This window comes from Ambystoma mexicanum, chromosome 2q, assembly GCF_040938575.1.
Source record: "Ambystoma mexicanum isolate Mex_15411 chromosome 2q, UKY_AmexF1_1, whole genome shotgun sequence".
In the NCBI taxonomy this organism is placed as follows: Eukaryota; Metazoa; Chordata; class Amphibia; order Caudata; family Ambystomatidae; genus Ambystoma; species Ambystoma mexicanum.
In genome coordinates this window covers 1,039,522,054-1,039,549,917 of record NC_090924.1, presented here as the reverse complement: position 1 = coordinate 1,039,549,917, position 27,864 = coordinate 1,039,522,054, and the positions used below count along the sequence as shown (strand labels likewise).

The 27,864-nt window shown below is 47.4% G+C and overlaps 1 protein-coding gene across 5 annotated transcripts in view; it reads left to right on the top strand.

Annotated features, from left to right (window-relative positions):
- NMT2 (N-myristoyltransferase 2) overlaps positions 1 to 27,864 on the top strand; it is a 1,164,729-nt gene that overhangs the window by 387,165 nt on the left and 749,700 nt on the right. For all 5 annotated transcript variants that reach the window (XR_011303356.1, XM_069648400.1, XM_069648401.1 and 2 more), the window contains exon 3: positions 22,924 to 23,068. Coding sequence is in view for 4 of the 5 variants with exons in the window: in XM_069648400.1 (XP_069504501.1) it covers positions 22,924 to 23,068 (145 nt within the window). In the remaining variant the exon portion in view is untranslated. The remainder of the gene's footprint in view (positions 1 to 22,923; positions 23,069 to 27,864) is intronic.

Below are 27,864 nucleotides of genomic sequence, written 5' to 3'. Positions count from 1 at the left end.
GGACAGAGGACATTTTTCAAATATCCCGACGAGACGAGATTGGATTTAGAGATTCAGGAAAAGAGTAGTTCTTTTAAATTTCAAGTCCATAAAAGCCCAGTAACCATGGCTTGTTGTCCGACTTTTGATTCTGAATTACCACATATGATGAATCTGATAATCACTCCTCCCCCGGGGGAAACTTATGTGGCCAGGGGACGGCAGCCGCTAACTGATCATGACCCTTGAAGCGGCTATATGAGGTAAGATCACATGGGGGGGGGTATCATCAGAGGGGTGATCTCATCGGCGGAGATACCCCTTCCAATTCCCATGTCTTAATGGCATATTGTGCTGATTAACTTCAACCATCCATAAGACCTACTGGTCATACCTTCCAATACTCTACACATAAAACACCAAGAACTTCCTAGAACTCCTATACATCTAGAAATACTGGGATGAGGAGGCTGAATGGAGTAATGCAGATCACCAGCAACGCGAAGTACCAGATACGCTCTAGTGGTTGTGAGCGAATGATAGGTGCTGGAACATGTAAAAGCTTTACCCAGCATGAAGTGGGAGTACGCTACCTGGGAAAGCTGAGTCCTCTCAGTGTTGGCCGAGGAGGTCAAAACGACTGTAAAGCCGGCACGCTCAGGAGGAAGGCAGGAGATGGAGGACTGTAGAGACTGGTTCACCACGTGACAAATGTGTGAGGGAAGGAATAAGAAACTTCGTAGCGCCCACAGTAATCTTGAAACAGCCTCACTGCCACTTGAGCACAGTGCGAGAGCCCAGAGGAAAGTGTGAGCCGCGAAGGACGTGGAAGCTGTTCGGTGAAGCCGGGGAGCTTGCGAGCTGGGGCATCAGAGTGCTGCCTCCTGTATCGCGAGGGAACTGAAGGACGCCACAAGAAACTGGTGAGTCCTAGAGAGAGAGAATGGGACACTGGGGCGCTTTGGCAAAGCTGCCAAAGAAAGACAAAAGTGAATGAAACGAATGAGAAGGAATATGAAATCCAATTTTACCCAAAAAGGGTTTACAGATGGATGTGAGAGGAAAGCAAGTTTTGCTATTGTATAAAGTAACTCGGGTGAAAAACCCTGACGAGAGTAAACCAGGCAACAACAAGTCTGCAAGTGTGTGGAGTAAACCACACGAAAAACCTTAGCAGGAAAGTACACCAGGCAAAGTCAAGTTCGCAAAACTACAAAGTAAATTACATAACAAAGTCCTGGCAGGGGAATACACCAGGCAAATTCCATTCTGAAAGCGAAGTAAAACCAATTGGAATAGAACCTGGCAGGGGAGTACACCAGGCATCCTGCGAGGTTGCAACTTACATCCAAGTTGGTTTCTGTGTAGAAGCTTTTTTGTTGAACAAAGAGCCCGAAGGAAGATTCATGCCCTTAGGAATTTGAAGTGTCTTGAAGAGAAACCTGTGGAAAAGGAGTTGTCCCCTGGAACTGTGATCTTTTTCTCAAGAGAAACCTGGAGAAGGGAGTTGTCCCTTGGAACTGTGACCTTCATCTGTTGGGTACTTTTGTGTTGGAGTTGTACATTTCTTTAGAACTTGAACATTTGGGCATTTATAAGGCCAAAGACATTACCCTTCACATATTTGAGTTAATTTGTAGAATGTGAGGGTGATGATAGGATTTCGGGCACAGGACATTTTGCTTTCAACATCTTGACACTGGACAAAGCTTTTGTTTTGGTTGAAGTAGGGAAATTCCTCCTAGATTAGGAATAATGAGGCCTTTTCCAACCCCATTTTATTTTGAATAAATGTTTATAGCCAAAACTATCAGCTCACTGTGTCCCTGTCTCATTCTTGGCTCCTCACACACAGTAGTATGTCGAGAGTAGAGTTGAGCAATGATTGATGAAGTGAATGCCTACCTGGGAACTCATTACCTTAAGAGCAGCACTAGGAGTTCTGATAGACATGAACCCTTTGAGTGTAGCAATTCTCTGATTAGCAAATAACCCATTTCTACTTTAATAGTACAAAATACGGGTACGTGTTATGACTGTGGGGTTGGTGCTCTTATGCCCTTTAGTCTAGTTAAGGAGGCTGGCTGCGTGGCAGTCAGAGGGTGGTAAACCCCCACTCACCCTCAATTGCAGATTTTTGAAACTTGGTGTGATGCTAATCACTCTCAGCCCGATTGTCAAATACTGATAAGGTTCTGTTTGCTATTGTTCAGAAATTACATAAACAATGTTCATAAAGAGTTAAACTGGTTATTTTAATTTTGATTACAGCTGACAGGTGTTTCGACACAAAGATCGGTCTCGAGGCTACTACTGGATTAGAAACCCGAAATTAATAAAGTGAATCGGAAATGATAATATCCCTGCTGGGTCTCCTCACAAAGTCTGTGTCCCATTTGGGTTTCCAGTAAGGTGGTGAAATCCCTGGGATAGATCCCTTGCATCGGGCGTTGAAAGGGATCTATCCCAGGGATTTCACCCACCCACTTAATAAATACCCTTACTAAGACTTTGTGTCCCAGTTTTGTGGATTGACAGGAGTGGACACATGCTTTAAGGGGGGTCTCAGAGATTGTGGATTTCTAGGAAAGGTGTAAGACTGTTGAACACAACCCTTTTGAGCACTTGAAACTAGTGCTGATGTAGAGACATGGGGCAAAGTTTAGCAAGTAGATTTGGGTCAGCCCCTTGCTTTTTTTAGGAAAAGGATGACTGTGGCCATTTTGAAAATAGAGGGAAAGCAAGCAGAGTCTGACAGGTTGAAGAGTTCAGCAAGGTGAAAGAACACTATAAATGGGCAATAGGCTGGTCTAGTTGAGGATCCAAGATGGTCTGACGAGGCACACGAGGGGTTAGCCTTCATCGGTAGAGATAGGACTTCAGTATAAGTGTGACTAAAGTGGGAGATGGATGATGGTCGAGTAGGCAGAGTGTATAATATAGGAGGAGGGAGTGTGAGGAAGGTCAGGGGAGAGTCTCTAATGTTGGAAATGTTTGCAGCAAAGTATTCAGCAAGGTCATTAGCTGTGAGAGTGACGTTGATGGTCCTTGGTTTAGGAGTGGGTTTATGGTGCCCTGCTACCTGCGAGGATGATTTGAGTGGGAGTCCATGATCGTGCAAGAGAAGTTCCATGTCCTCATGCAAGTAGGTACGCCTCCATTTGCGCAGCAGCCGATGCATGTCTGGAGAGACAGCAAATTAATGGGGTGGCCCATGATTGAGGATGCTAAGACTTGGGGGGTGAAAGTTAGCAGTGGGAAGTAAGAGTACAATGAGTCATATAGTAGTGATTGGACGCTGGAGAAGGTAGTGTTGGTGGAAGAGGCATAAGATGTGAAGGAACAAAGTTGGAAAAGTAGGTCTGAGAGAAAAGGGGGAATGACAAGGTTTACATTTCCTTTTAGTAATAGGTGAGGAGAGGTCTGAGGGTGGAAAGGAGATGGTGGAATTATCAGATGGGGGGTAGTGTGACAGTAGTATTAGTGGGTGAGCGAGAGCTGCAGATGAATAGGAGATCCAAAGAGTTACCCCTAGTGCGAGTAGGTAGGTTATGAATTGAGTGGAGAGCATGGTCACTAAGAAAAGACTGAAGTTCAGATTTTTCCGAAATGGTTGGAGAGGGAAGGTTGAAGTCACCTGAGACAATGAGGTGATTTTTAGTTGAAAGGGAATAAAGGAGTTGCCCAGGTTCATCAAAAAATGATTCAGTAGGATCAGGAGGGTGAAAGGTGGAGATGTGAACTGAGTGAGGAGGAGCAATGAGAGATAATGAATTCAAAAGAGGAAGGAGAGGAAGTGGCATTGGATATTTGTTAGGCATTAAGTTGGGAAGAGAGTAGGTGTCTGACACTGCCACCACTGCCAGTCAGACGAGGAGAGTGAATGAAGGATAGTTTGGAGTCATGTAGGGATGCCAGGGTGGCAGTATCAGATGGAGAAATCCAGGTTTCAATCATAGCAAGGTCATTAAGGGGAGAAGAACTAGCCTGAAAGTAGTCAGTGGCCAGGCAGCACCCCATGCAGACGTGCCTGCTGTAGGGTCTGTCACATGGCACCGAAAATCCCTATAAAGAAGCTATATTTTGTATATTTAATACCACCTACCATTCACTATGGATCCCCTGACCACAGTGACCGTGTCGTGAGATGATCGGCGGGCTGGAGGTGACGGTTCAGCTGTGAGCCCGTCTGGTTGTCATTGCGCACCTAAAGCATGGCAGCCGCTGAGATCTGCTAGATGGCGTGGAGTATGGCTTGTGGGCTATGGCAGCAGCAAGTGGAGTCAGTTTGGTCATCAGAGTGTTCCGGTGGGGGACGGGAGTGGTGTCTAGAAGCTCTGTGCACTGATTTGCTGGTGCGCAGTGTCCCTGGGTAGTCTCTGCCTGGAGATCTCGGCGGCCTGGAGGCCTTGAAGCTCTTGAGCTCGACACCCTTTGAGGTTCTTGGGGAGCTCTTGCACGCTCCAGGGTCTTGTAAGGGAAGCATGGTATCAAAAGCAAGACGGAATCCCCGGTCGATAACCAACCCCTCCTAAATGAGGTTCTCGCTCGCGCAGCAGAACATTTCCACATTGACACCCACAGTGTACAGGAGGAAAGGGACTTTGCAGAAGAGTTAGTGGGAGAAAGGAGGCCTGTTGCCCAGACCATCCCTATCCTTAAATCCATTCAGCGGAGAATAGATCCGTCCCTGGTGAACCCAAACCTCACCAGAGCAGTCAATCCCAGGGTTGAAAAACTTTTCAGGGCAGCACAGTCTGACCCTCTCTATATAAGAGGACATCTGAAGCCAGACTCCTTAGTTGTCACCAACAATCGTAAAAGGGCTGGGACACGACACACTGAAATCCCTTGGCCAGTTAACCTATAAACCCCCTAACCAGAGAGGGAATAGTAATTTTCGTCGCCCACGCGGCCAAAATTCACAGAGAGGATCTAACTATTCCCAGGGGCAGGGTACACAGTGGAACAACAACCAACAGGCTACCCAGGGTTGCGGCAGAGGTAATAGGAGAGGTTGTGGTAAAGGCAGAGGCAGCCCCAGCAAGGGAGGCGGCACGCCTCCACCAAATCAGTGACGCTCAGTTCAGGGTCCCTTCTCACGCAACCCCAGTAGGGGGACGCATTTCAAACTTCACCCAGGCTTGGGAAGGGTTCACATCAGACAGATGGGTGCTGTCAACAGTATCCACGGGATATTGTATAGAGCTACTGCAGCGTCCCCGGAACCATCCTCCACGACAAAGAGTACACTCCTTAGAACATCAGAAGATTCTCCTCAAGGAGATCGCCATTCTTCTACAAAAGGACGCGATAGAACTCGTCCCGGGACACCAGGTAAACAAGGGTATTTATTCAACTTACTTCCTTGTGCCAAAGAAAGACTTGACAATGCGCCCAGTATTGGACTTACGCCTGCCAACAAGTCAAGCCCCAAAAATTTCGTATGACCACGCTACAAGAGGTAATCCCCCTCCTAAAAAAGGGGGATTACATGGCAACCTTGGATTTGAAAGATGCTTATTTTCATATTTCCATGTTCCTAGCGCACAGAAAGTACTTGCGCTTCAAGGTGGACAGTCACCACTACCAATTCAAGGTACTGCCCTTCGGGATAGCTTCAGCACCAAGGGTATTCACCAAGGTACTGGCGGTGGCGGCTGCACACCTACGCAGGGAGGCAATCCCAGTGTACCCTTATCTGGATGACTGGCTCATAACGGGGGAAACCCCAGGAATTTGCAGGACAAACATTCAAAGGACTATCGACCTCCTCCACGAGTTAGGCTTCTCAATCAACGAGAAGAAGTCAAGCCTGGTTCCAAGCACCTCAAAATAATTCCTAGGAGCAATAATGGAGGGGTTGACCTTTCCTTCAGAAGAAAGAATTCAGAATATACTACTGCAAATTCCGCATTATCAGTCCGGTCAACAAATAACGGTACGCAAAGCAATGCGTTTACTGGGCATGATGGCGTCATGCATTTACCTGGTTCCCCACGCGCGCCTGCGCATGCGTCCCATACAAGAATGGTTGGCGAAACAGTGGTCTCAGGCAAATGGTCAGTGGGACGATCTAGTGGTCGTTTCGCCAACACTGATACAAAGCCTTCACTGGTGGACAAGAGAAAATCTCGCACTGGGAAACCCTTTTACGAACCCGAAGTACAGGCAGTAGTCACTACAGATGCATGTCTGACGGGGTGGGGAGCTCACCATCTCCACCACACAGCTCAGGGTCTCTGGTCTCACTCAGTGGCCAAGAAACACATCAACCTGCTAGAGCTTCTGGCAGTATTCAGAGCGCTTCAGGCGTTCGAGCCCCACCTACTAAACCTGTCAGTGCAAATCCGGACGGACAGCACTACAGCCATGTTCTACCTAAACAAGCAAGGAGGGACTCGTTCACCAAATCTGTCCAAGCTTGCCCAGAAAATCTGGATATGGGCACTCAGACGGATCATCTTCCTGTCATCACAACATGTTCCAGAGGAGCTCATTTCCCTAGCAGATGCTCTGAGCAGAGACTCCCTCCCAGAGGAACACGAATGGGTTCTTCACAGAGAGGTCGTAGAAGATCTCTTCTCTCAGTGGGATTTCCCCACTATAGACTTATTCGCCACAAGCGAAAACAGACAATGCCCAGGATTCGCATCCAGGTTATCCCAACCAGACTCCCAGGGGAACGCCCTGTGGATGAACTGGTCAGGGATGTTTGCGTACGCTTTTCCACCAACTCCTCTCATCAGGAAAGTGGTGAACAAGATGAACAGAGTCTCGATGACGCTCGTCCTAGTTGCTCCCATGTGGGCAAGACAACCGTGGTTCCCACACCTACGCAGGATGGCGGTGTGCGAGCCCATCAAACTTCCAGGCTGGTACAACCTACTGTCCCAGCACCAAGGTCAAACAGTGCACCAGCAACCCAACTCAATGAACCTGGGGTCATAGAGTTTGGACACCTCAATATACCAAAGAGGTGTATGGACATCCTAAAGGAATCTAGGAAACCAAACACAAGGCACTGTTACTTTGACAAGTGGAAGAGGTTCGTTATCTGGTGCCAGAGTAGACAAATCAACCCAGTTGATTGCACTCCTTCCACTATTGTTACATACATGCTCCACCTGCTAGATGCAGGATTGGTTTTTAACTCACTGAAAGTACACCTGGCAGCCCTCTCGGCTTACACCACTTCCCATAGCAAGGTTTCGTGGTGGAAAGTACCAGTAGTTAAAGCCTTCATGGAAGGAGTAAAGAGACTTCACCCTCCTATTTCAAACCCACCACCAGGGTGGGACCTTAATGTGGTGCTAGCCAAGCTCATGGGCCCCCCTTTCGAACCCATGCATAAAAGCAGTCTCAAACACCTGACTTATAAAACGGCCTTCTTAGTAGCTATTACTTCTATAAGAAGGGTCAGTGAAATTCAGGCTCTGTCAGTGCAGGATCCCTTCTTTACTATCCATAAAGACAAACTGGTTTTACGCACACACCCTAGGTTCTCGCCTAAATATATATCAAAATTCCATGTAAACCAGTCCATTGAGCTTCTGGCTTTCTTCCAGAACCCGCAAAGCTCGGCTGAGGTGAAACTACACACCCTAGATGTGCGTAGGGCGGTCCTCTACTATGTAAATAAAACCAGACCGCTAAGGAAAACAGATCAACTGTTTGTCTCCGTAGCTACAGGCAGAGAGGGGGATCGCATCTCTAAAGGTGCCATCTCGAAGTGGATTATTAACTGTATCCAGCTGTGTTACTCACTCTCTGGAAAGACACTGCCTTTTACGCCAAGGGCCCACTCTACTTGAGGCATTGGGGCCACTCTGGCTTTCATTGCAAATGTACCCCTTGACACCATTTGCAAAGCAGCTACTTGGAGCTCTATTCACACTTTTACTCAGCATTACTGCATTGACACCCATTCCAAGGCAGATACACAATTGGGACAAGCGGTTCTAAGACCCCTATTTGCTCATGACCCTTCTCACATCCCACCTCCTTCTTCTGGTACTGCTCGCTAATCTATGCACAGCATGTGATCTAAGCAGATTCCACAAGCCTCAGAAGGGATACATTACTCACCGTAATCGTATTTCTGATGCTTGTATCTGCTTAGATTCACATGCAACCCACCCTTCCTCCCCTCCGAGAGAAGGCGCATGATTGCTTGTAGTCTTATCTTTCTGTCGATCTGCTTGGATTATCTGTACTCACGCTACTCCTCATGCTACCTCATGTCAGAAAAAATACAATCTGAGGATCCTAGACGCGTGAGGGATCTTGGGTACAGTGGACGTCACACTAGGGATAGTATTACTGGCACGCCCTGTGTCGACGCCCATTTTCGAGTTTCGAAAAACAAACTGTAATACTCTGCAGCTTCCACTAGATGTCGGCCTATGCACAGCATGTGAATCTAAGCAGATACAAGCATCAGAAATACGATTACGGTGAGTAATGTATTATATATATATATATATATATATATATATATATTTATATTTCAACAAAAGTTCACGCCAGTCTCCCTCATTCTGGCTCGGACCATTGTTATGCGTGTGTGAAAATGAACTAAATCATTGTGCCGGTGCGTGGCCGTTTTGGTCATTCACTTCCAAACCACAATGAAAGTCTGTTTCTGTGAGCTCAGTTTGAAGGGAGACCTGAATTCTGCAATGGTTGCAAGATTATATTATGAAACGGATGAGCTCACTATGGATAGTTGTATTGTTCGCTCAAGGACGAGCCGAGAAGGGAGTCGGAGATGTGCCTGTGCATTGATAAAGGGTGCCTGGAATGAACGCGTTGGAGACAAACTGGGTTTTTCCACTACTGACTGGATTTTTCCGCTCTGTGCTTCCCATGCTTGCTTCATGTCCTTCGCTGGGGACGGTTGGCAACCTAAGGTGGAGCAGGGATTTTTTCTCCCATAAAATGAGGGGTATATCTGGATGGTAGACAGAGAATTGGAACCCTGTTAGCACGTGTGATCTCTCTGCCTACCTTCCTTGGGACTGCGTACAGTTGTGCCTTAGATGAAGTTTTCTTCTGGAACTGCACATCGGTGATGTAGATCCTTGTATAATCATTCTATCCTGTGTATTTATGTATAACTGATTGCTTTTATTTCAATATTTACCTGTATATTTATATTTGTGAATAAACGGCCTGTAAAGAGCCAATTATATTCCAATAGTTTGTCTAAGTGTGTATTATTGCTTTCCTGAGTCCCAAGAACATTTTGGTCTGTGTAATAGGGTAAGTGGTTCAGAAAGTCATTACACGTATCAAAAAAACGATACAAAACAAATTTCAACAAAACTTGCAAAGGGGGTCCCTTCCCCAAGCGCAACCGGCTAGGATTGCTTTTGTATGTCGCAGACTTTCGAATGTGCGTGCCTTTCTTTACAGACCTCCCATGGACCACTTCCACACTCCCTTTCCATAGTAGGTAATTCTGCTTACTTTGCTTTTGTACTTCATTCGCTTTATCGTTACAAACAATGCACCTTTCACAGAGACTTCCGAGTGGGCTACTTCCTTTCGCTGCTACTTCGCTACTCTGTATCACTGATTCCACAGCTGTCTTTTTACTTCAAAGTTAATTCACAGGTCTGCTTTTCTTCATGTGTCATCCACACGCGATCAGCCTTCACTTGCGATGTATCACTTCAAACTTTCTTTTACACACAACGGTCTCTCAGGTCTCTTGCCAACTCACCGGCTGTGTGTGTGCCTCTTTCTTATTTCTCTCCAGGGGTCTCCCTCACTCGAGCTCACAGTAGTGGACTGGCATATAGGGAACTCTGGAGATTTCCCGGTAGGCCTCTGCACCTTGGGCCTCTTTTGTGTGGTAACCTATGTTGTTTCCAAATGTTACCATAAGGGAAAAGGTTGGGCTCACTGGAATGTATAATATGGGGTCACTTTGCAAATTATTTCCAGGGTCTCTTTGGGTTGCCGTTCACCCCTGGGCTCAGACCCATCTTAAAGTTCACAAAATAAATTTCCTCGGACTTACAGTCCCAGAATCCTTCATTCCAATTTTTCTCCCACTCCGCTAGCTCCTGCTTTTAGCACTCTGGCAGTTTTGGGAGCTGCATGAGTTTATGGGGATTCTTGTCGAAGTCAGGGTCTTTCCCGAAGGCATTCCTCCCGTAGTCCCCAAGGACCCCCTGTCCAGGTGATCCTCCCATACTGGTCCCAAGGTCTGGTTCCAAAAGGTATGGCCGAGCCCTAGCCACCCAAACAATAGATCCCCAGGGGCTCCAAACCTGGCAGAACGCACCAGCAGGTTGGGCCCCTGGGGATCTATGCTTCCCGGGGTTGGAGTTTGTTTGGAGCTAGGTTTGCAGGCAGCGGAAAGGTTCCCAGGAGCGAACTGCTCCAAGGAAGCAATAAACTGGCTATATTCCTTCCTCGAGAATAGAATATCCAGAGTACATTGGGGAGACAAATTGTCTTCTGAATTCAACATCTTCTGTGGGGTACCACAGGGAGCTAGTCTGTCCCCACTGCTCTTCAATTTATACATTTGTTTCCTATGTGAGCTACTACAACACCTTCAGGTGTTCTTTACCAACTACGCTGACGACACTCAGCTGGTCCTGGAACTGAGTGGAGACTACGCGAAGGACAGTACGACATTAAACATACACTAATAATATTGAAGAGTGGATGGATAACAACTGTATGTGCCTAAACAGCAATAAGACTGAGCTAATGGTCTTTGGATCCACCCAGGCACGAGGCAAACTTGCCTCTGACTATCAGGCTTTCCAAATCAAAGATTCCTGTATCGTAGTAGCGGGTAAGGTTAAAACACTCAGCATGACTCTGGAAGCAGCCCTAATGCAGAAGCTCAAGCCAAATATGTTAGCAAAAATTGTAACTATCACATCAGACTACTTCAAGCAATTAGACCCTTACTTGGTGAAAAGAATTGTGCTACAATAGCCAGAGCTACCATCTTGTCGCGTCTGGATTATGGAAACACACTTCTTGCAGGAGCAAGTAAGCAAAGTATGCACAAATTTCAACTGGTCCAAAACAATGCGATCAGAATGATTAAACAAAAAGCAAGAAGTTAACACATCAGTGAAGCCAGACGGGACCTCCATTGGTTGAAAATGGAGGACTGCGTGCAATTTAAGTCCTTTACGGCAAAGGACCAGCCTATCTGAAGTCTAAACTCACTTTCTACAACCCTCCCAGGGCTCTAAGATCAGAAGCCAAGGGATTTATAACCATCCTGAAACATAAAAAGAACTCTGTATGGGTAGAGCTTTCCCCAATCGAGCAGCAGTTAACTGGAACAAACTACCGAACTGTCTTAGGTTGGAGACCAATCACTCCACCTTTCGTAAAAAGCTTAAAACATTGCTTTTCAAGTAAACTACATTACAAGATCCTCTGCCTTGAAAATGTCTCATCTCCACCTGTACTGTGAATTGTCCTGTTTCATTCTGTGCCACTATTTGTTTGTCTTTGTCTCCATGCATGCGCCCCGATGCCTGCGGGCAGACGGCACAATACAAATGAACAAATAAAACAGCAGTTTCTGTGGGCCATAGCTGCAGCCTTACTGGATGAGGCTATTTACATTATACTGAACCCCGGCCGGTTGCTGATATTAATACATTAGCAGGGTATAGGGATCTGCAGAATGCTGTGGCGGATCCTATGTCCAGGATTGCTAGTTGGGGACTCCTGCGACAGCTCTCAGTCGCCCATCGCTATGAACCTGGACTGGCTGAGGGTGCTGTGGCACTCATAACTGGTGTTCTGAACAGCGGTTTTATACGTGCAATCATAAGCAAACTTTGCAGCTGGAGCTGACTGGAAAGGGAACCTCAAGCGGGCTGGCAGAACGCTGTGTGCTTGCAGCACCGACCAGCACTTGCAGTAATGGCTAAATCTGGGGCAAAAGCCAAAGGGGGCAAAATCAAATCACTATTAGGCATGCAACATCAGGAGAAAGGCTCTCGGGAGGTCCATGCTGAAGTCCATTCTCCCCCTCGTAGGGCTGCCCATGAACATCCTTCATTCACTAAGGACGACCTGATGGACATGCTTGTCACCCTGAAGCAGGTTCTCACAATGGAGATCAAGTCTACGAAAGACAAGCTGGTCAAAACAGGCATAGATCTCAACTTGCATCTGCTAGGGGTGGAATCACAGGTAAATGATGTGGAAAATACTCCATGTGAGCAGACACATAACCATGCGGAGCTAACAAACAGGCTGGTGGGCATTGAGAAGCAGCTAGAAGTGATTTGGGTAAAACCGGAGGATCTGGAAAACAGATAGCAGAGAAACAATGTCTGCATACTCTGTGTTACTTGAAGCATACATAGGGCCTGGCGCATTATGTCCGTGACCTGTTCTGATTCCTATTGGACCTCACGGACACCACAGAGCTGGAGATGGATGGAACGCATGGTGTTTAGTCTTTAATGCAACAAAGGCGGAACCTGTCACCAGATGAGCTTTCAAGGTTACGCTACTCACAGCTAAAGGAGGAGATCAAGATGGTGGCTCGGAAGGAGGAGCCAGTGGAATTCCAGGGGGCGCAGCTATCCCTGTATCAAGACCGCTCACCTCAGACACTCTGGACTAGGAGGAGGCTTCATATAGTCACAGTCTGGCTACAATCACGAAATATCAAATATCGCTGGGGCTTTCCTTGTAAACTGCTATTTGAATATCAGAATCGACAATATGCTGTCAGCTCGGAGGAAAGGAGGCTGAATTGATGGATGCTACCCCAGCTTCTAACCTAAACAACAAGGGGATGGGAGCCTGTTCTGGTTTGGAGCCTAGAAGCAGCACAAGGAAACCTAGAAAGAGGAGGAACTCGACAAAGGGATCCTCACACTCTGAGATGGGGCCTGCCCGAGGTGATCTGACATGATAACTCTGACTATTATATGCCTGGTGTTTGGTCAGTTGTCCGGAGGTTCTTTGGACTCTTCACAGGGTGTCGGTTCTAATTTATGCTCTCATGCGGCCGGGTTAGCACAAATGTTGTTTACTGTTGCACAGTTCGGGGCTATGGAAGGGAGTGAAAGGGTTGTCACGAGGGAATTGAGCCTGTTTACAAGTTATTACGAATGTGTGAGGAATTGCTGGTAGCACTTTGTTGCGATTCCATTGTTTATTGGGGGTTATTTTGTATTTTTTGGTCACACAACAGATCTTTGTAATAATATCACATCTGATATCACACCATGCGAATCACACCATGATGTGGGCCCACCTTTTATTTTTAATCTCGATGCCGGCTGCCTGTATGGGAACGGGGCTCTCCCCTGTGTGCCACTTCTTTTAATATACCACCTAGGTAGTCCGGGCCCCCCTAGCTCCTCCTCACCTGCAATCTGCACTTTATGGAACTCCCGGGTCAGCACTCTCCTGGGTCACAGCAGGACCTGCGCTGTCTACCTCTGGCCTTCCTCAGCGTTATCTTGGGCAGCAGATGTTCTGTTAAATCGGGTGTGGGGCAGACATCGTCCTCCATCCATTCTGCAAGTATTGATGCCTGGACGGGGCCTGCTACATAAGATTTCTCAAGGATGATGCAGCCCCACCACACCCCGCAATCCGCTGGAGGGGTCCCACCTGCACCAAGCTGTTGCTTTGCCTGCCGCCCTCCTCACCCAACAGCGGTCATGTCTCCAAGGCCGCTCCTGTATTCGGACCATGGAGATAAGGGGCTCCTCCTCCAAAATCCCTCCCTCCAATCCTTATTGTTCTTCCATTATCATCTTTTATAGGCACCGCTGGGATACAGAAGGCACTACGCGTCCCTTGCATGTAGAGTACCGTAAAGTTAGCTGCTCAGGGCAGCCACTATGCCTTGTTCCTTCTCCGGTCTCCCTTCCATCTCTTTTGCCGCTGGAGATATTTTCTTCACTTTGCAGGGCTGCGTTCGCCTCAGCTACCATAGTGGGCACTTCCTTCTGCATCCATTTTAGAGGGTGGTGGGAGAAAGAAAAGCTTTATGTGCACCTTTAGACTGGGTCCAGGAATGAGCCACGATTAGCACGTCCTCTCCCTGCCGGCAGCCATTTTGAAATCCTATTCTCCTTTTAAACAAACCCCCATTCGGTCGGTTCCCTCTGATTTCTTCCATCTTCCCCTTTTCCTTTGTAAAATCGTGTAACCTATGGTATTTACCCATGTAATTTTATAACCTAGGTATCTCATATACCAACTTTGCAGATGACACCCAGATCCTCCTACCCATCTCTGGTGATTATTCTCGCGACTCTGCCATAAACCAGATCTTCAGCATCATACAGAATTGGCTGGCCAACCACCACCTCTGTCTCAATGATGACAAAGCTGAACTACTCACTGTGGGTCCCACTCATTGTCTAAAGAACCTTGACCCTGCCTTTGTTTCCTTCATCATTGATGGCACCACCATCCCAGTTTCCTCACATGTTAAGACTGTTTACCTTGACACAGAGTTCAAAATGATCAAACACGTGAATGCCCTGGCATCATCCATAGCCTACACTACCAAGCTCATCGATCTCAGTAGACAATTTGTCTCCAGACAATTGCCTGATACTTGCCAGAGCCATTGTTGGCAGTAAACTGGACTATTGTACTGCCCTACTCATGCGTTCATTTGGAAAGAACCTTACCAAACTGCAGTTGCTACAAATGAAAGCCCTAAGAGTAGCAGTGGGCCTCAGACACTCTGATCACATATCACAAGCCCGACGTGATGCCCACTTGCTCCCTATCAAAGCGCACATTGACTTTAAAATCTTATCCATCACTCACTGATGCATATACATTTTATGCGGCCTCATACCTCAACCATCCCATTGCCAGACGGATTGCATCCCGACCCTTACGGTCTTCTACCTCCATGGCCCTGGCGAGCGGGCGGTTCCAGTTTCACAGTCACTGCACAGTCTCTCTGGAACCCTCCCTGATACTATCAGAAATGAACACTTCTACTGGATTTTCAGTAAACTCATCGAAACCTGGCTCTTCAACAAATATGACTAATAGCCTGCTATCAACATTATGTTTTTGCTGCAGCTGCTCATTTCTACTCCTGTCCTGGTACAAGAACTGTGATCCCCACGGGTTTGGGCACTGCACAAATAAATACATTACCTTGTCCTCTACCAATCTAAATATACAGCATTCCCCTCTAATCTAATATATACTTTGGTCTTTCTCTTCACTTCTCTGTAAACCCCCGGCACATTTCTTTTCTTTCCCTCTTTTTCTGACTATGTTCACCCCATGTTGTCGGACTATCTACTTCCTCCTCAATACTGGATGCCCACTGACTCAGTTAATCTTAAATGCAATGAAACCTTGCCTGACTCCACTCCTGTTCCAACCTTTGTATTCTCACCCCATTTATATTTCTTCTTGTGAGGACATTTGCACTTACACAAATGCATGTTAAAACAACCCATGGGTCATGTTTTTTTGCTAACTGTTATGTAGCAGGATTGTTCTGACCCAACTGCAAGACATACATTTGTTTTAAAAAACTGATTAGATGAGTTTGCTAATTGAAATGTTCTTGATTAGCAAACAAGCCCATTTGTTTAGCAATTTTGAATTAATATTTGTAATGGCAACTACCGTTATTTGTACCCACGACATAAAACAAGCAACAATACAGCATTTTTGTGTACCACTGAAGTAAGCCATTAGTCAGATGAGTGTTAGTAAAATGTAACGGTTAGCTTCATGAATGGACACAAATAGATATGATAAAAAGGATCTGAAAACAGTTCAGTGCAAGGGTCTGGGCAGTCGGTGTTACACAGGGCAGTGTCCCACATACAATATACTTGACACATCATTTTCTGTGTAAGAGGTTGCCTAGAATTTTCGTAAATCACAAAGTTCAGAATGCTAAAAGAAAGTAATAGTCTGAGACATAGTATGGTGTTAAGACTGGGGGTGTGGGTAATTGGCAGCTTCAGGTGGACAAGAGGTTTCCCCTGGTCCCGTTGGTATCAACTGTTTTCAATATATTGTGAAATGTCACTTTCAGGGGAGGACAGGGTGCCTAACGTTACTCAAGCCTCAGCCAGCTATGCCCATACGGAGCATCACAGTCCTGTGCACTCATGAAAGCGATATTTATTGCTATAAGCACTCAGAGCTGCTTTCTGAGGTCCTGAAGCTTTTTTGTTTTTAAGGTAATCGGGCATTGCACAATCCATGCTTCCCTTTAAAAGAAATTACACCTATGACTGCAATTGGAAATAACTCTTTGCAGGACCTGGAGATGAGCCGGGAGGTACTCGGATGAGTGAGCAGGCGGGTCGAAGTGTGCCACTCCAGTGGAGACTCCGGCTGGGGTACCACCTCCAAAAACGAGGTGAATGCTGGGGTAGAGGCACAGCAGGCCAGAATGAAATATGGGTGGGTACTTGCAGATTCTTCTTGCATTTGCGGCCTCCAGACTGGCTAGCTCTCTCCCGCAAGTGCCAATACATTATGCAATCATAAGTGTAGAACAAAGTGAGCTCTGGAGGCTAACCACAGTGTATGGTATTACAGTAGATAGGTATATATACAGACTGGACAGAAATATTGATCACTTTGCTTTGTGTATTCCTTATGTAAGAGGAAAGAAAGTAAGATACTGTTCAGAGTGGATGGCATAGCAGGAAGAAAACTGGGCAAAATAGGTGAATATTGTAGATTGCAGCCATTTCACTTTCAGGGTAGCTGGTTTAAACAGGGCAACAGGGTAACAGGGCAACAGGGTAATAAGATGGAATGTCATGGAGTTGGGATCAGCTCCTGGATTGAGCACCAGTTGCACAGATTAATTCAACCAGCAGGTCACAGAACTATCTTTGCCTTCAAAAGCATTTGGCTGTGCGATCATGTACACTTTCAAAAGTGTTCACTCATCAATCTGATGCATCTTCCCCAACTAAATGAAATACATTTGAAACTGAGATTTAGATACACTAACCTAAACTTTACTGAAAAGTAGAGAGAATGCAGTGTTTTACAGTAGCAATTCTGTAATTATGCATTATATAATTTAATGTTTTAGGAATGGAAAAGCAGCACTGTCTTGAAAAAGAAAAATGTTAACACATGCTAGTCTTTGCCAAACAGGATATAATTGGCTTAATAAAAGTATAATCGTAATTACTTTTGTTTTTTAATTATTTGAAAAAACACATACTCCTACGTCCCGTCACCTTTCCTCCATACTTATGGGACGGGACCGGAGCACTTTGGAAAAAGCATAACATTTATCAAAAATGTGTCCTTCCTCTCTTTTTACGTGGGGTACCGCACGTGGCTGTAACCCCGCCCAGCGCATCAGTCCTTTTCTCCGCACGTTCGGAACTGGACGCACTTGCATCTTCGGAAGATTTTTTTCCTTCCAGTGTCCTTCTCTCCTGCTCTGGTTTAGCGGTTGCGTGGTAGTCCGTCTATGCCGTTTTGGTTAGATTTTCCTAATTGTTCTTCCTGCGAACAACGCTTTGCTAGGGCGGATCCCTATCCTCTTTGTTTAGAGTGTTTGGGTCCGGACCACCGGTGGGACTTGTGCTTCTACTATGATTCCCTTTCGGTCCAGGCACTTCGTCGTCTGGAGCGGTGGGAGGAGGTGTTTCAACGCACTCCTCCTCCGCATTTTCAGAGTTTCATCTACGAGAAGAAGAGACGCCCAGTAAGTTATTTCATTTTTAGGGCACCCCGACCGTGCGACTCCTTTCCGGGGTCTTCCCGGTCCGGGAGGGGTTTTAAAAGCTTGGTTACCAGGGTTTCCCCTGAGGGGCCTTCAAGGCCTAAGAAAAGTACTGAGTTTTCTCAGAGCGCCTACGTAAGGGGCCTGCTCACGCCGGATTGCAAACCGAGGCCCCTCCTATGTGGGCTATTCAATGGCCCAGTTCTACTGAGGCAGTGGGTGCCGGAGCTTGCTTCGAGGTCTTTGTCTGGAGCTCCCATTACAGACACCGGGGCATGCCCCGAGGCCTCTATTGAGGTTTTCTGTACCGAACCAAGGTTCGAGGCCCCTCGTGAGGGTGCTGTTACCGGACTGTGGTCCGAGGTCCCTCTATCAGAGGCTAAGGGGACCAACAGAACTGAGAAGCCTTTTTGTCGGTGAGGTGGGTTCCTCATCGGTCCTGCTCTAGTGGGGATACCGGTTCTGTTGCGGGGGCACAGAGTGAGGTCGCTGACCGTAATTCCTCTGTTTCCGGCATGGCCGAGGTTCCTCTTTCAGAGGCTAATTTGGCAATTAGTATTTCTCAGAAACATCCTAGGCCACACAGTACTGGCTCTGCCGAGGTTCCTTGTGTCAAGGCTAAAGTCATGACCCCTGACTTGTCTGTGGAGACCCTTGCCTCACTCACACATTTGACGCAGTTCTCCTCAGGCATTGACAAAATGCCGCCCGTTCCCGTGTGAACTGCAACTCAGAGGCGAGACCCCCAGATCCTGAGGAGGAGGTGAGGACCGAGAGAAAACCCGGCCTCGCTGCTGACGCCGACGGGAGTGTCCAGCTGCAGGATCGACTCTCCGTGTCTTTCGATCTAGAAACCCCTGAGATCCCGAGGAAGACAGAGGCTGCAAAGGCGTTCTGTGAGCCCTAAAAGGTGGTTTTACCAGAACGGACAAAGACTTGCCGTCTCAGTACTATCCTTAGTTTTATTCAGCTCTACATCCGTTGATGAATGAAACAGTTTTTTGCCGTCAAAAGGGCAGGTCCAGAACTTTATCTTTAAACTGCTTGGAAAACTTTGTGGCATGAAGCCAAGCCTGACGAGAGGTGTCCACGCCAAGCATGAGGCCCCGAGCCGAGGTGTCGACATGATGCGTCGCAGCCCCAAGCATATCCTGCGCCAGGACTCTGGCATCTGACAAGCCAGCCTTAAAATCGTCCAGCTTGTCCACAGGAATGAACTCCTCAAATTCCGAGAGACCTTTCCACATTTTCATATTTGCCCCCACTAAAATGAGCTCTGCGTTCGCCTGGCGCAACTGCAGGGCAGAATTAGCAAAGATCTTACTCCTCAGTCAAGCAGCTTGTCCTCTTTGTCCAGAACCTGAGCCGCCGCTGTAGATGACTCTGAAGCCGGTCTGGATTGAAGCGTGGCAGCTGCCACCACTGTGGAGGAAGTAAGCAGGCAAGACGCTAAGACTACCTCCTCCGAAGTATGAAGTCTATAACGAGTGTCCATCTTTTTGTTAACGTGTAGTCCAGAGTGTGGCTTATCCCAGACTTTGCGGACCTCGGCCAAAATGACCTCCTGGAAGAACAAGCCAGTGCGCTCCTGAGGAGACCAGGTGAACGCCCCCGAAAGCACCCCTTCTTGCGGAGGGGGTGCATCAGGTACTGGAACATCCAGAAGAGTCATGTCCAGTACCTGGTCATGGAAAGCCCTAACAGAGCGGAGCTGGTCATCGGCATCCTGATCCCCTTGCGTGTCATCCAACGCGTCCGGTCTCAGCTCAGCACTGCGTGTCTTTACGAAGATGTCGTTCATTGCAGCTTATCTTCGGCTAAAGGGTATCCATGTGTATCTGTATTTGGATGATTGGCTGCTGCGCAGTCCTTGTCCACTGAAAGCCTCGAGCAGCCTTCTGTCTCTTCTCCAGCTCCTGTTCCTCCTTGAGCTGTCGGTGAACTGGCGGAAATCCTCCATGACGGTCTCTCAGGACTTGATTTTCCTGGGTTTTCGTTGAAACACAATCATTTGCAGAGTGTACCTAACTGGGGACAGAATGGCGGATCTGTTTGCCACGTGTCAGGTGTTTATGCAGTCGGGGAGCATGTCGGCCTGGTGGTTCCAGAGGCTTCTGGGCCTCATGACTTTGCGCATGCTGGCTCTTCTTCTTGCACGTCTCAAGATGAGGCGGACGCAGATGGCTCTTCAGAGCTCATGGCTTCAAGCAGTGGATCCAGATTCCAAAAATAATACTGGGTCCACCTTTCATGAGGGCGCACCTCTTGTAGTGGTAGTCTCTCAGCAATCTGTCGGTGGGCGCTCCCTTCCAGGACCCTTTCCCACTATTGACTGCCACAACTGATTCCTCCCTTCTTTGTTTGGGTGTGACGCTGGATCATCTTCAGGTTTCAGCTCTTTGGTCGCCACAGGACAGACAGCTTCATATAAATTATTTGGAGCTCCTGGCGATATTGCTGGCGCTGAAAGCGTTCAAACCAGGCAGGGTCAACAAGGTGATCTGTGTCCGCACGGACAATGCGGTGTCCATGTTCTATATCAACAAGCCGGGGGGTACCAGGTCTCCTCTTGTGGATCTTGCCATTCAGATCTGGGAATGGGCCATTAAGCATGGTATCTGGCTGGTAGCAGTACACATCCCGGGCCAGCTGAATGTCACTGCAGATTCCCTCAGTCGACGAGCAATTGTCAGCTACGAGTGGGAACTGAACACGGAGATCCTCTCAGATATTTTTCCCTGTTGGGACACTCCATAAGTGGACCTCTTTGCGATATCTACAAACAGTAAGCTTCCCCAGTATGCCTCCAGAAACAGGCTCAGAGCCTCCTCACTGGGGGATGCTCTCAAAATTCCATGGCACAACATGAAGGCCTATGCTTTTCCTCCTCTTCCTCTGATGCATCAGGCACTTTGCAAGCTAAGGAACACAGAGAATCGCTCCCTGCTGTTCATAGCCCCTTGGTGGCCGGCCAGGTTTTGGTTTTCGGAGCTTCAGCATATATCAGTATGCCCACCGCTCAAGCTTCCGCTGGTCCCAGACCTGCTTCACCAGAGCGATCAACCGCTGTGACACCCCCTCCCCACAATCGTTCAGCTTGGCGGCTTGGTGCCTGAGTTCAGATCTTTAGAGTGCTTCAATTTGTCTGGGGATAACATGCGCATTATTCAAGCGGCCAGGAAGCCCTCAACAAGTTCTCAGTATAGAAGCAAATGGCTATGGTTTGTCGCTGGTGTTTGGCCAGGCAGCTGGACCCCAGGGAGGGTACTATCGACATGGTCCTGTCTTTTGTTTCACATCTGGCAGAGTCTGGCATCCATGTCTTGTCCTGCAGGACATATTTATTGGCTGTTGCTGCTTATTTGTCCACTGACCAGTGCTCCTTTTCACTGTCTAATCCAGTCATTAAAAGACACTTTGCGGGCCTGATGCATCTTTTTCCTCCTGTTCGCAACCTGCATCCAAGGTCGGATTTGAATGTGGTCCTTACGCCATTGTCATAAGCCTTTTGAGCCCATGGCTACTGTCGATTTTAAGTATCTTTTGTGGAAAGTGTCCTTTTTGATTGCTGTGACTTGGGCAAGGCATGTAACTGAGTTTCAGGCCTTGTCGGTGGAACATCCATTCCTTACTTTTCATAAGGATAAAGGTGTCCTGCGAACGAATCCTGCCTTTCTTCCGAAGGTGGTCTCTGATTTTCATTTGAATCAGTCACTCTCATTGCCTGTATTCTTCCCAGACCCGGCCTCAGAGGCCGAAAGTGTTCTGCACTGCCTGGACGTTAGAAGAGCCCTTAACTTCTATCTGGACAGAATATCTGAGCTTTGGAACTCTTTGCAGCTTTTTGTGACCTTCGGAAATCCGCAAAGTAAGCCGGCCTCGAAAGCGACCATCTCGCGGTGGGTCGCAGCCTGTATTTCTGAGGCATATACCATTCAGGGTCTTCCGGCCCCAAAGGGAATTCATGCTCATCTTGTGCGGGTCAAGGTGGCTGCCGTTGCCTTCCAAAAATGTTCCCTGGGTGATCATCGCGAAAGCGGCTACGTGGGCATCCCCATCGGCTTTTTGTAAGCATTATTGTCTGTATCGGAGATCCAGGGCTGATGTTCAGTTCAGTCAAGCTGTGCTTAGGAACCTGTTTCAGTAAGGAGTTTCCATCCACCTGTAATTCCTGTGTTTGGGAATCTCCCATAAGTATGGAGGGTAGGGGACGGGACGTAGGAGTATAATAAAGTTACTCAACGTAGTGACTCCCTTACTCCAGGTCCATAGTCCCCTTTCCTCCATATGCCCGCCCGCCGTCCCCTCTAAAAAGTTTCCTCTGTTATTGCTTAAAGGTCATAGACCTGGTGATAGAAAAGGACTGATGGGCGATGCGCCGGGCGGAGCTAAGGAGGGCGGTGTTATGGCTGCGCGTGGTACCCCGCGTTAAAAGAGAGGAAGGGCACATTTTTGAAAAATGTTATGCTTTTTAGAAAGTGCTCTGGTCCCGTCCCACAGGACGGAGGATTGTCCCATAAGTATGGAGGGAAGGGGACTATGGACTAGGAGTTAAGGTAGTCACTACGGTGAGTAACTTTAGTATTTTCTTGCATAGTGCTCCCACACAGGCCTTTTGGCTTCTAACAGTGGAGGAGAGGATTACTGATGCTCTCTCTCTCTCTCTCACTAGTAGCCCCTTTGAACTTGCAGTGAACAGACAAGAGGGTGGCGAGAGCCCTGTGGGCAAGAGAGGTAGCAGAGTGAGCTGTGCCTTCATTAAACAGGGTAATTTAAAAAGCAAGTTGTGCTACACAAGTGTAAGTTAATGAGCAAATCTACAGAATTGCATAGCAAATTGCTATGTGTCACTGCTTACGTTATGCCTTGTAGCTGCTTCAAAAGCAAAAGGATTCTTAGAATTATGGGTTTTCTTCTTTGTGCGTTTAGGGTTTGTCATCTCAGATCATTTATCCCTGACCTACCCACCAGCCCTTGCCGGCATCACCTCAAAAACGATCCAAGGGTGTCCGTTTGTTTATGTATCGGTGAACTGTCGAATGATCACAAATAGATCTGCAGCATGCATACGAATTCTATACTTTAGGAAGTTAAACCGATTCGTTGTGCGGCTTGTGGTATTTCTCCAACCAATGTATGTAAATAAAGTTTGATAGTCAATGAAAGCAGCAACTTTGTGGTGCTCATTAGAACACGTCAGTGATTTTCGTTTTTTGGTTCTTGTCTTCCTGCAGAACCCAGACATTCCAATGCAAAAACTTCAAGACATTCAAAGAGCAATGGAGCTGCTGTCTGCATGCCAGGGCCCGGCTAAGAACCTTGATGAGGCAAGCAAACGTAAATACCAGTTTTGGGATACACAGCCTGTTCCCAAACTTAGTAAGTTCACAGAGGGACGGTTAAGCAGTGACAAGACGGGAATACATTTCTAGATTTCTTCAGTATGGGAACCCAGTTTTTGAGTGACTTTTAAAATAGGATTGTCTGGGGAGACCACTTACGCTGGTTTGCTGTCAACTCTTTCAGAGAACAGAATTCTTTGTTTTATCATTATGATGTGCCAGTGTAGTTAGCGATCTGAATCTGAACAGATGTCCTTTGCAAGTGCACAGAATGTTATTATCTTAATTATTTCTCAGCTTGTAGAATATTTTAAAAGTGTAGCTATTATAAAATCTTTTTTAAAACCTGGATAGCAATATGAGATTTTCACTATGTACTTCAATATAAATATGCTGTAAAATTAAAACTCTGCTAAAATAAATGGTGGTTGGAAAACATGAAATGAATACAACATGAATGCACCATTTATCTTAAAATGTAAGTAGTATTCTGTGACCCTAACCATTTTCTTGCGGATAGGCCTTAGCAGATGAATGAATAGTTACATTTTTTGTGTGGTGTGATCATCTGTTTTTGGGCAGGTATGTTTTACTTTTTGAATATTGTGTGTTTTCCTATGCCATGGATCAGTTAGTTTGCCTCACCGTGTCTGCAGCATACTAACTTTATTCATGTTCTGGGTGTCTTGGCAAAGGAGTGGTCTGGCCCAGACAGAATATCATACACAAGAGCTCTGCTTTTCTGTCCTTGAATGCCAAGCATGTTATTTGTTATGAAGACGAAAGTGTGAATAAAGAATACATTCTGTATAAATCCTATAGTTTCAAATTGTACAATGGATGCTTAAAAAATAGCTTTTTAAAAATAATCTTTCATGTATGTGGTTTATATAACAATACACCTTTACATGTCATAGAAAAACACACAATTCATCAGTACAGTTAATCAAATATAGAAATTAAAACAAAATTCTAAAACCAATCAAACCGTGAGTATAGAACCTACACCTCTAATAAAAACCAACATTCTACACAGTCAAAGTTGTTATAAAATTAATGATGTCCTTACTAATACTTAGTTTGTCACCTTTTAAAATTTAACACCATTCAAAAAAACTGCTAATGCTAATCCATCCGCATTCACAGAGCCCCCCGAGGCAACATTTCCACAGATTATCCTCATTTGCACAAACCATCTTTTTAAACCTGTGGACCAAATACTTATTTCTTAATGGGACAAGTGCAGTACAGTACAGAATATGGTGTTTCGTAGTTTCGATGGACTATCTGCAAAATTCAAAATAACCACTTTATTTCCCTCTGCCCCATAAAAGTGCGAAGAGTGTTTCTGAATAAAATTACATCACAATCAAAAAACCATAAGTTTGCAGTATGGGACCAGGTGCAAAATTCATACATGAAGATAATCGATTCACAAGATAACAAGTCAAATTCAAAATAAACATATCAGAAAAAATATGAAAAATCATTTGAATTAAATCAAATGAACAGATAAATCATCAAGGTCAATGAACAATAAGTCTAAATGAACAATCAATCTACTAGTTGAGACAACTTTCTGAATGAACACTACAGTTGCAGGGACTAGGCTCTGAGTCAAACCCATCCAACCACCAGGGGTTCGACAAACTATCATCTTGAACAACAGAGGATTCAGACCTGATAGATGACTGGTTCATTCAACTGTTGGTACGCCTACACATTGTGACAGCCTTTTGATATATGCTCCTGGCAGGAGTGTGTGTAAATCTCTGGCAAGAGACGCATTGGGATGCCAGTCAACACAAGCACCAATACTCCTACGTCCCGTCCCCTTTCCTCCATACTTATGGGACATCTCTCTGTCCTGTGGGACGGGACCGGAGCACTTTGTAAAAAGCATCCACATTTTTTTCAAAAATGTGTCCCTCCTCTCTTTCCTGCGTGGGGCCCGGCACGCGGATGTAACCCCGCCCACCTTGGCTCCACCCTGCGCATCAGTCCTTTTCTCCGCACGATCGGGGCCGGACGCACTTGCATCCTCAGAAGATTTTCTTCCCTTTTTTCCTTCTCTGGCTCTCGCTAGCATTCGTTTACTACTCTTGTTGAGAGAATTTGGGTCGGGAACACCGTTGGGACTCCTGTTTTTACTGTGACTCCTTTTCGGTCAGGGCACTTCAACGTCGGTTGGAGGAGGTGTTCGGACGGACTCCTCCTTCGCATTTTCATGCGTTCCTCGACGAGAAGAAAAAACGCCCGGTAAGTTCTTTAATTTTCAGAGCACCCCGGCCGGGGGATACCTTCCCAGGTTCCTCTCGAGCCGGGAGGGGCGTGGATCGTTCAGTTACCAGGGTTCGCCCTGAGGTGCCTTTCGGGCCTAATAATTCTACCAGAGTTTTCTCAGAGGCTCTCCGTAAGGGGCCTGTGAACACCGGAGTACCCTCCGAGGCCCCTCCTGTAGGGGCTGACTGTAGACCCAGTTCTACTGAGTCGTGGGGTACCGGAGCTTGCTCTGAGGCCGCTCTTTCGGCTTCCCTCAAAAACAAAACCGGGGTGCGCCCCGAGGTCTTGGCTGGGCTTGTGGTTACCGAATGGATGTTCGAGGCCCGTGCCGATAAGGCTTCTACCGGGCCTAGGTCCGAGGTCCCTCATACAGAGGCTAAGGATACCAACAGTTCTGAGGGGCCGGGCAAGGCCCTGTCGGTGACAGCGCACCGTTCCCGCTCTTGTGGTGACACCAGATCTGTTGAGGGGGCAAAGAAGAAAGTTTCTTATTTTACCGGCAGTGCCGAGGCTCTTCCTTCGAAGGCTCAGTTGGCGGTTGGTATGTCGCAGAAACATTCCAGGACTCATAGTACCGGCTCTGCCGAGGTTCCTTACGTTAAGGCTAAAATTAAGACCCCTGACCCATCGACAGGGACCCCTGCCTCACATCCTCACGTGCCGCAGTTCCCCTCAGATGAGGACAAAATGGCGGCCGTTCCCACCACGACCATGGCGGCCATTTTAGGTACTACCCCTACAACTACGCCATCTGCCCCTGGTGTAGGGTTCGGTCCTTCGGGTGAACCTAAGGTCCCTTGTGCGCATCCTTACTGGCCGGTTTATGATTGGAACGCCCGGATGCCTCATCCGCATAATGTTTCGTTGCCCGCGGGGGCGGCTCCCTTGATTTATGTGGATACGTCGGCGGAGGGGCCGGTGTGGCACCCTTCCCCGTTACGTCCCTGGATTTGTCCACCTCATGATAGGCCTCCTCAGGTTCCGGAACAATCTCCTGAGGACGCCTTTTTTCAGTAAATTTCAAGCGCTTATGCGCACCGACCCCATGAGGGAATATTTCAAAGGGCTTTTCAAGGAGATATGTCCACCCGTGCCTCCAGCTCCACCCGTTCCGACGGTGGTTCCGCCGGCGCCTCCCTTGCTCGTGGTGCCTTCCCCTGCGCTTCCGCCTGTGCCACCATTGTCCCCTGTGGACAAGGCAGTGCCTGACACGGCTCAGCAGGATCCTGACCTGTCAGATGACCCTCAAGGCGATCAGGACAACAAGGAGCTTCCCCGTTCTACCAGAGCTTTCCATGACCGGGTACTGGACATGATGAGTTTCTTAGATGTTCCGGTGTACGAGGCACCTGCTCCGCAGGAGGGCGTGCTTTCTGGGGCGTTCACCTTGTCTCCTTTGGAGCGTACCGGCCTGTTCTTGCAGAAGGACGTTCTGGCCGAGGTCTGAAGAGTTTGGGAAAAGCCACACTCGGGACTTTTTGTAGATAAAAAGATTGACGCCAGGTACAGGCTACATTCCTCGGAAGAAGTGGCCTTGTCTTGTCCGCCTCCCTCCTTGTCATGATATGATGCCTACCCCCGGAGCACCAGGCCAGGCCCAGCACCCCCGGGAGCAGGCATCATGCCCCCGGGTAAAAGCCCAGCGGCCCCTTATAGGGGCTCTTTGGACTCTGTCCTGGCGCCTTTGGCGCCAGGCTCATGTTGGACATCAGTCCTGGCGCCATAGGCACCAGGCTCATAAAGGAAGGTGTTTTGTGCACTTACCTGATGCAGACCAAGCTGCAAGATTCAGGCCTCCCTGAGACCTGAAAGGGACTATTTTTCATTGGGACTATTTTGCCACTCGGGCGTGGCCAGGGAAGGATACTTACCTGGAACTACTTTGGGGGCTATTTAAGCCACGCCCAGACAGTAGCTCACGCTTCGCGTTGTTCTGCATCCAAGCAGCTGAACGCTCACCGTGTCTGCTCCTGCATCTGGTCTCAAGCCACGCCCGCCTCGATCCTGGAAAACTTGTAAGGAAAGAAGAGAAGAGAAAGGTGAAAACCAAGAATTTTTATCAAACTTCTTACCTGCATCCGGAACCTTCACGCCAGCTTTCCTGAGAAAAGACTTTCATTTAAAAGCACCGCGTTGCTCGCTGCAGCGCCGCGCTTCACTCACCTGTCCTCAGGAGTTCTACTGGCTCCACCGCAACTGTCTGCACCGGTCGCCACATCTCTGCGCCTAGGGGAGAGAAGAAGAGACAAAAGGTGAGCAGAAGGAACATATGAGGAAAGCCTAATTTTCAGCCATAACACTTACCGGTCTTCTGTTGGTGGATCATTCCTCATTTCGGGTCGGCGCCGCTTCGTTGGCAGGTACCGCACCCCGGCCCCTATGGGGAAAGGACAAAAGACATTACTGGAGGAATATAAAGACATTAAGAGGGATCGCCCCCATCGCTAACTCACCTGAGTTTACCATCGGCAAGTCAATCCCTCAACGCATCGCCTTCATTCTGCACCTGAAATAAAGGACAGATCACAAGTTAGGAAGGCAACAGAAAAG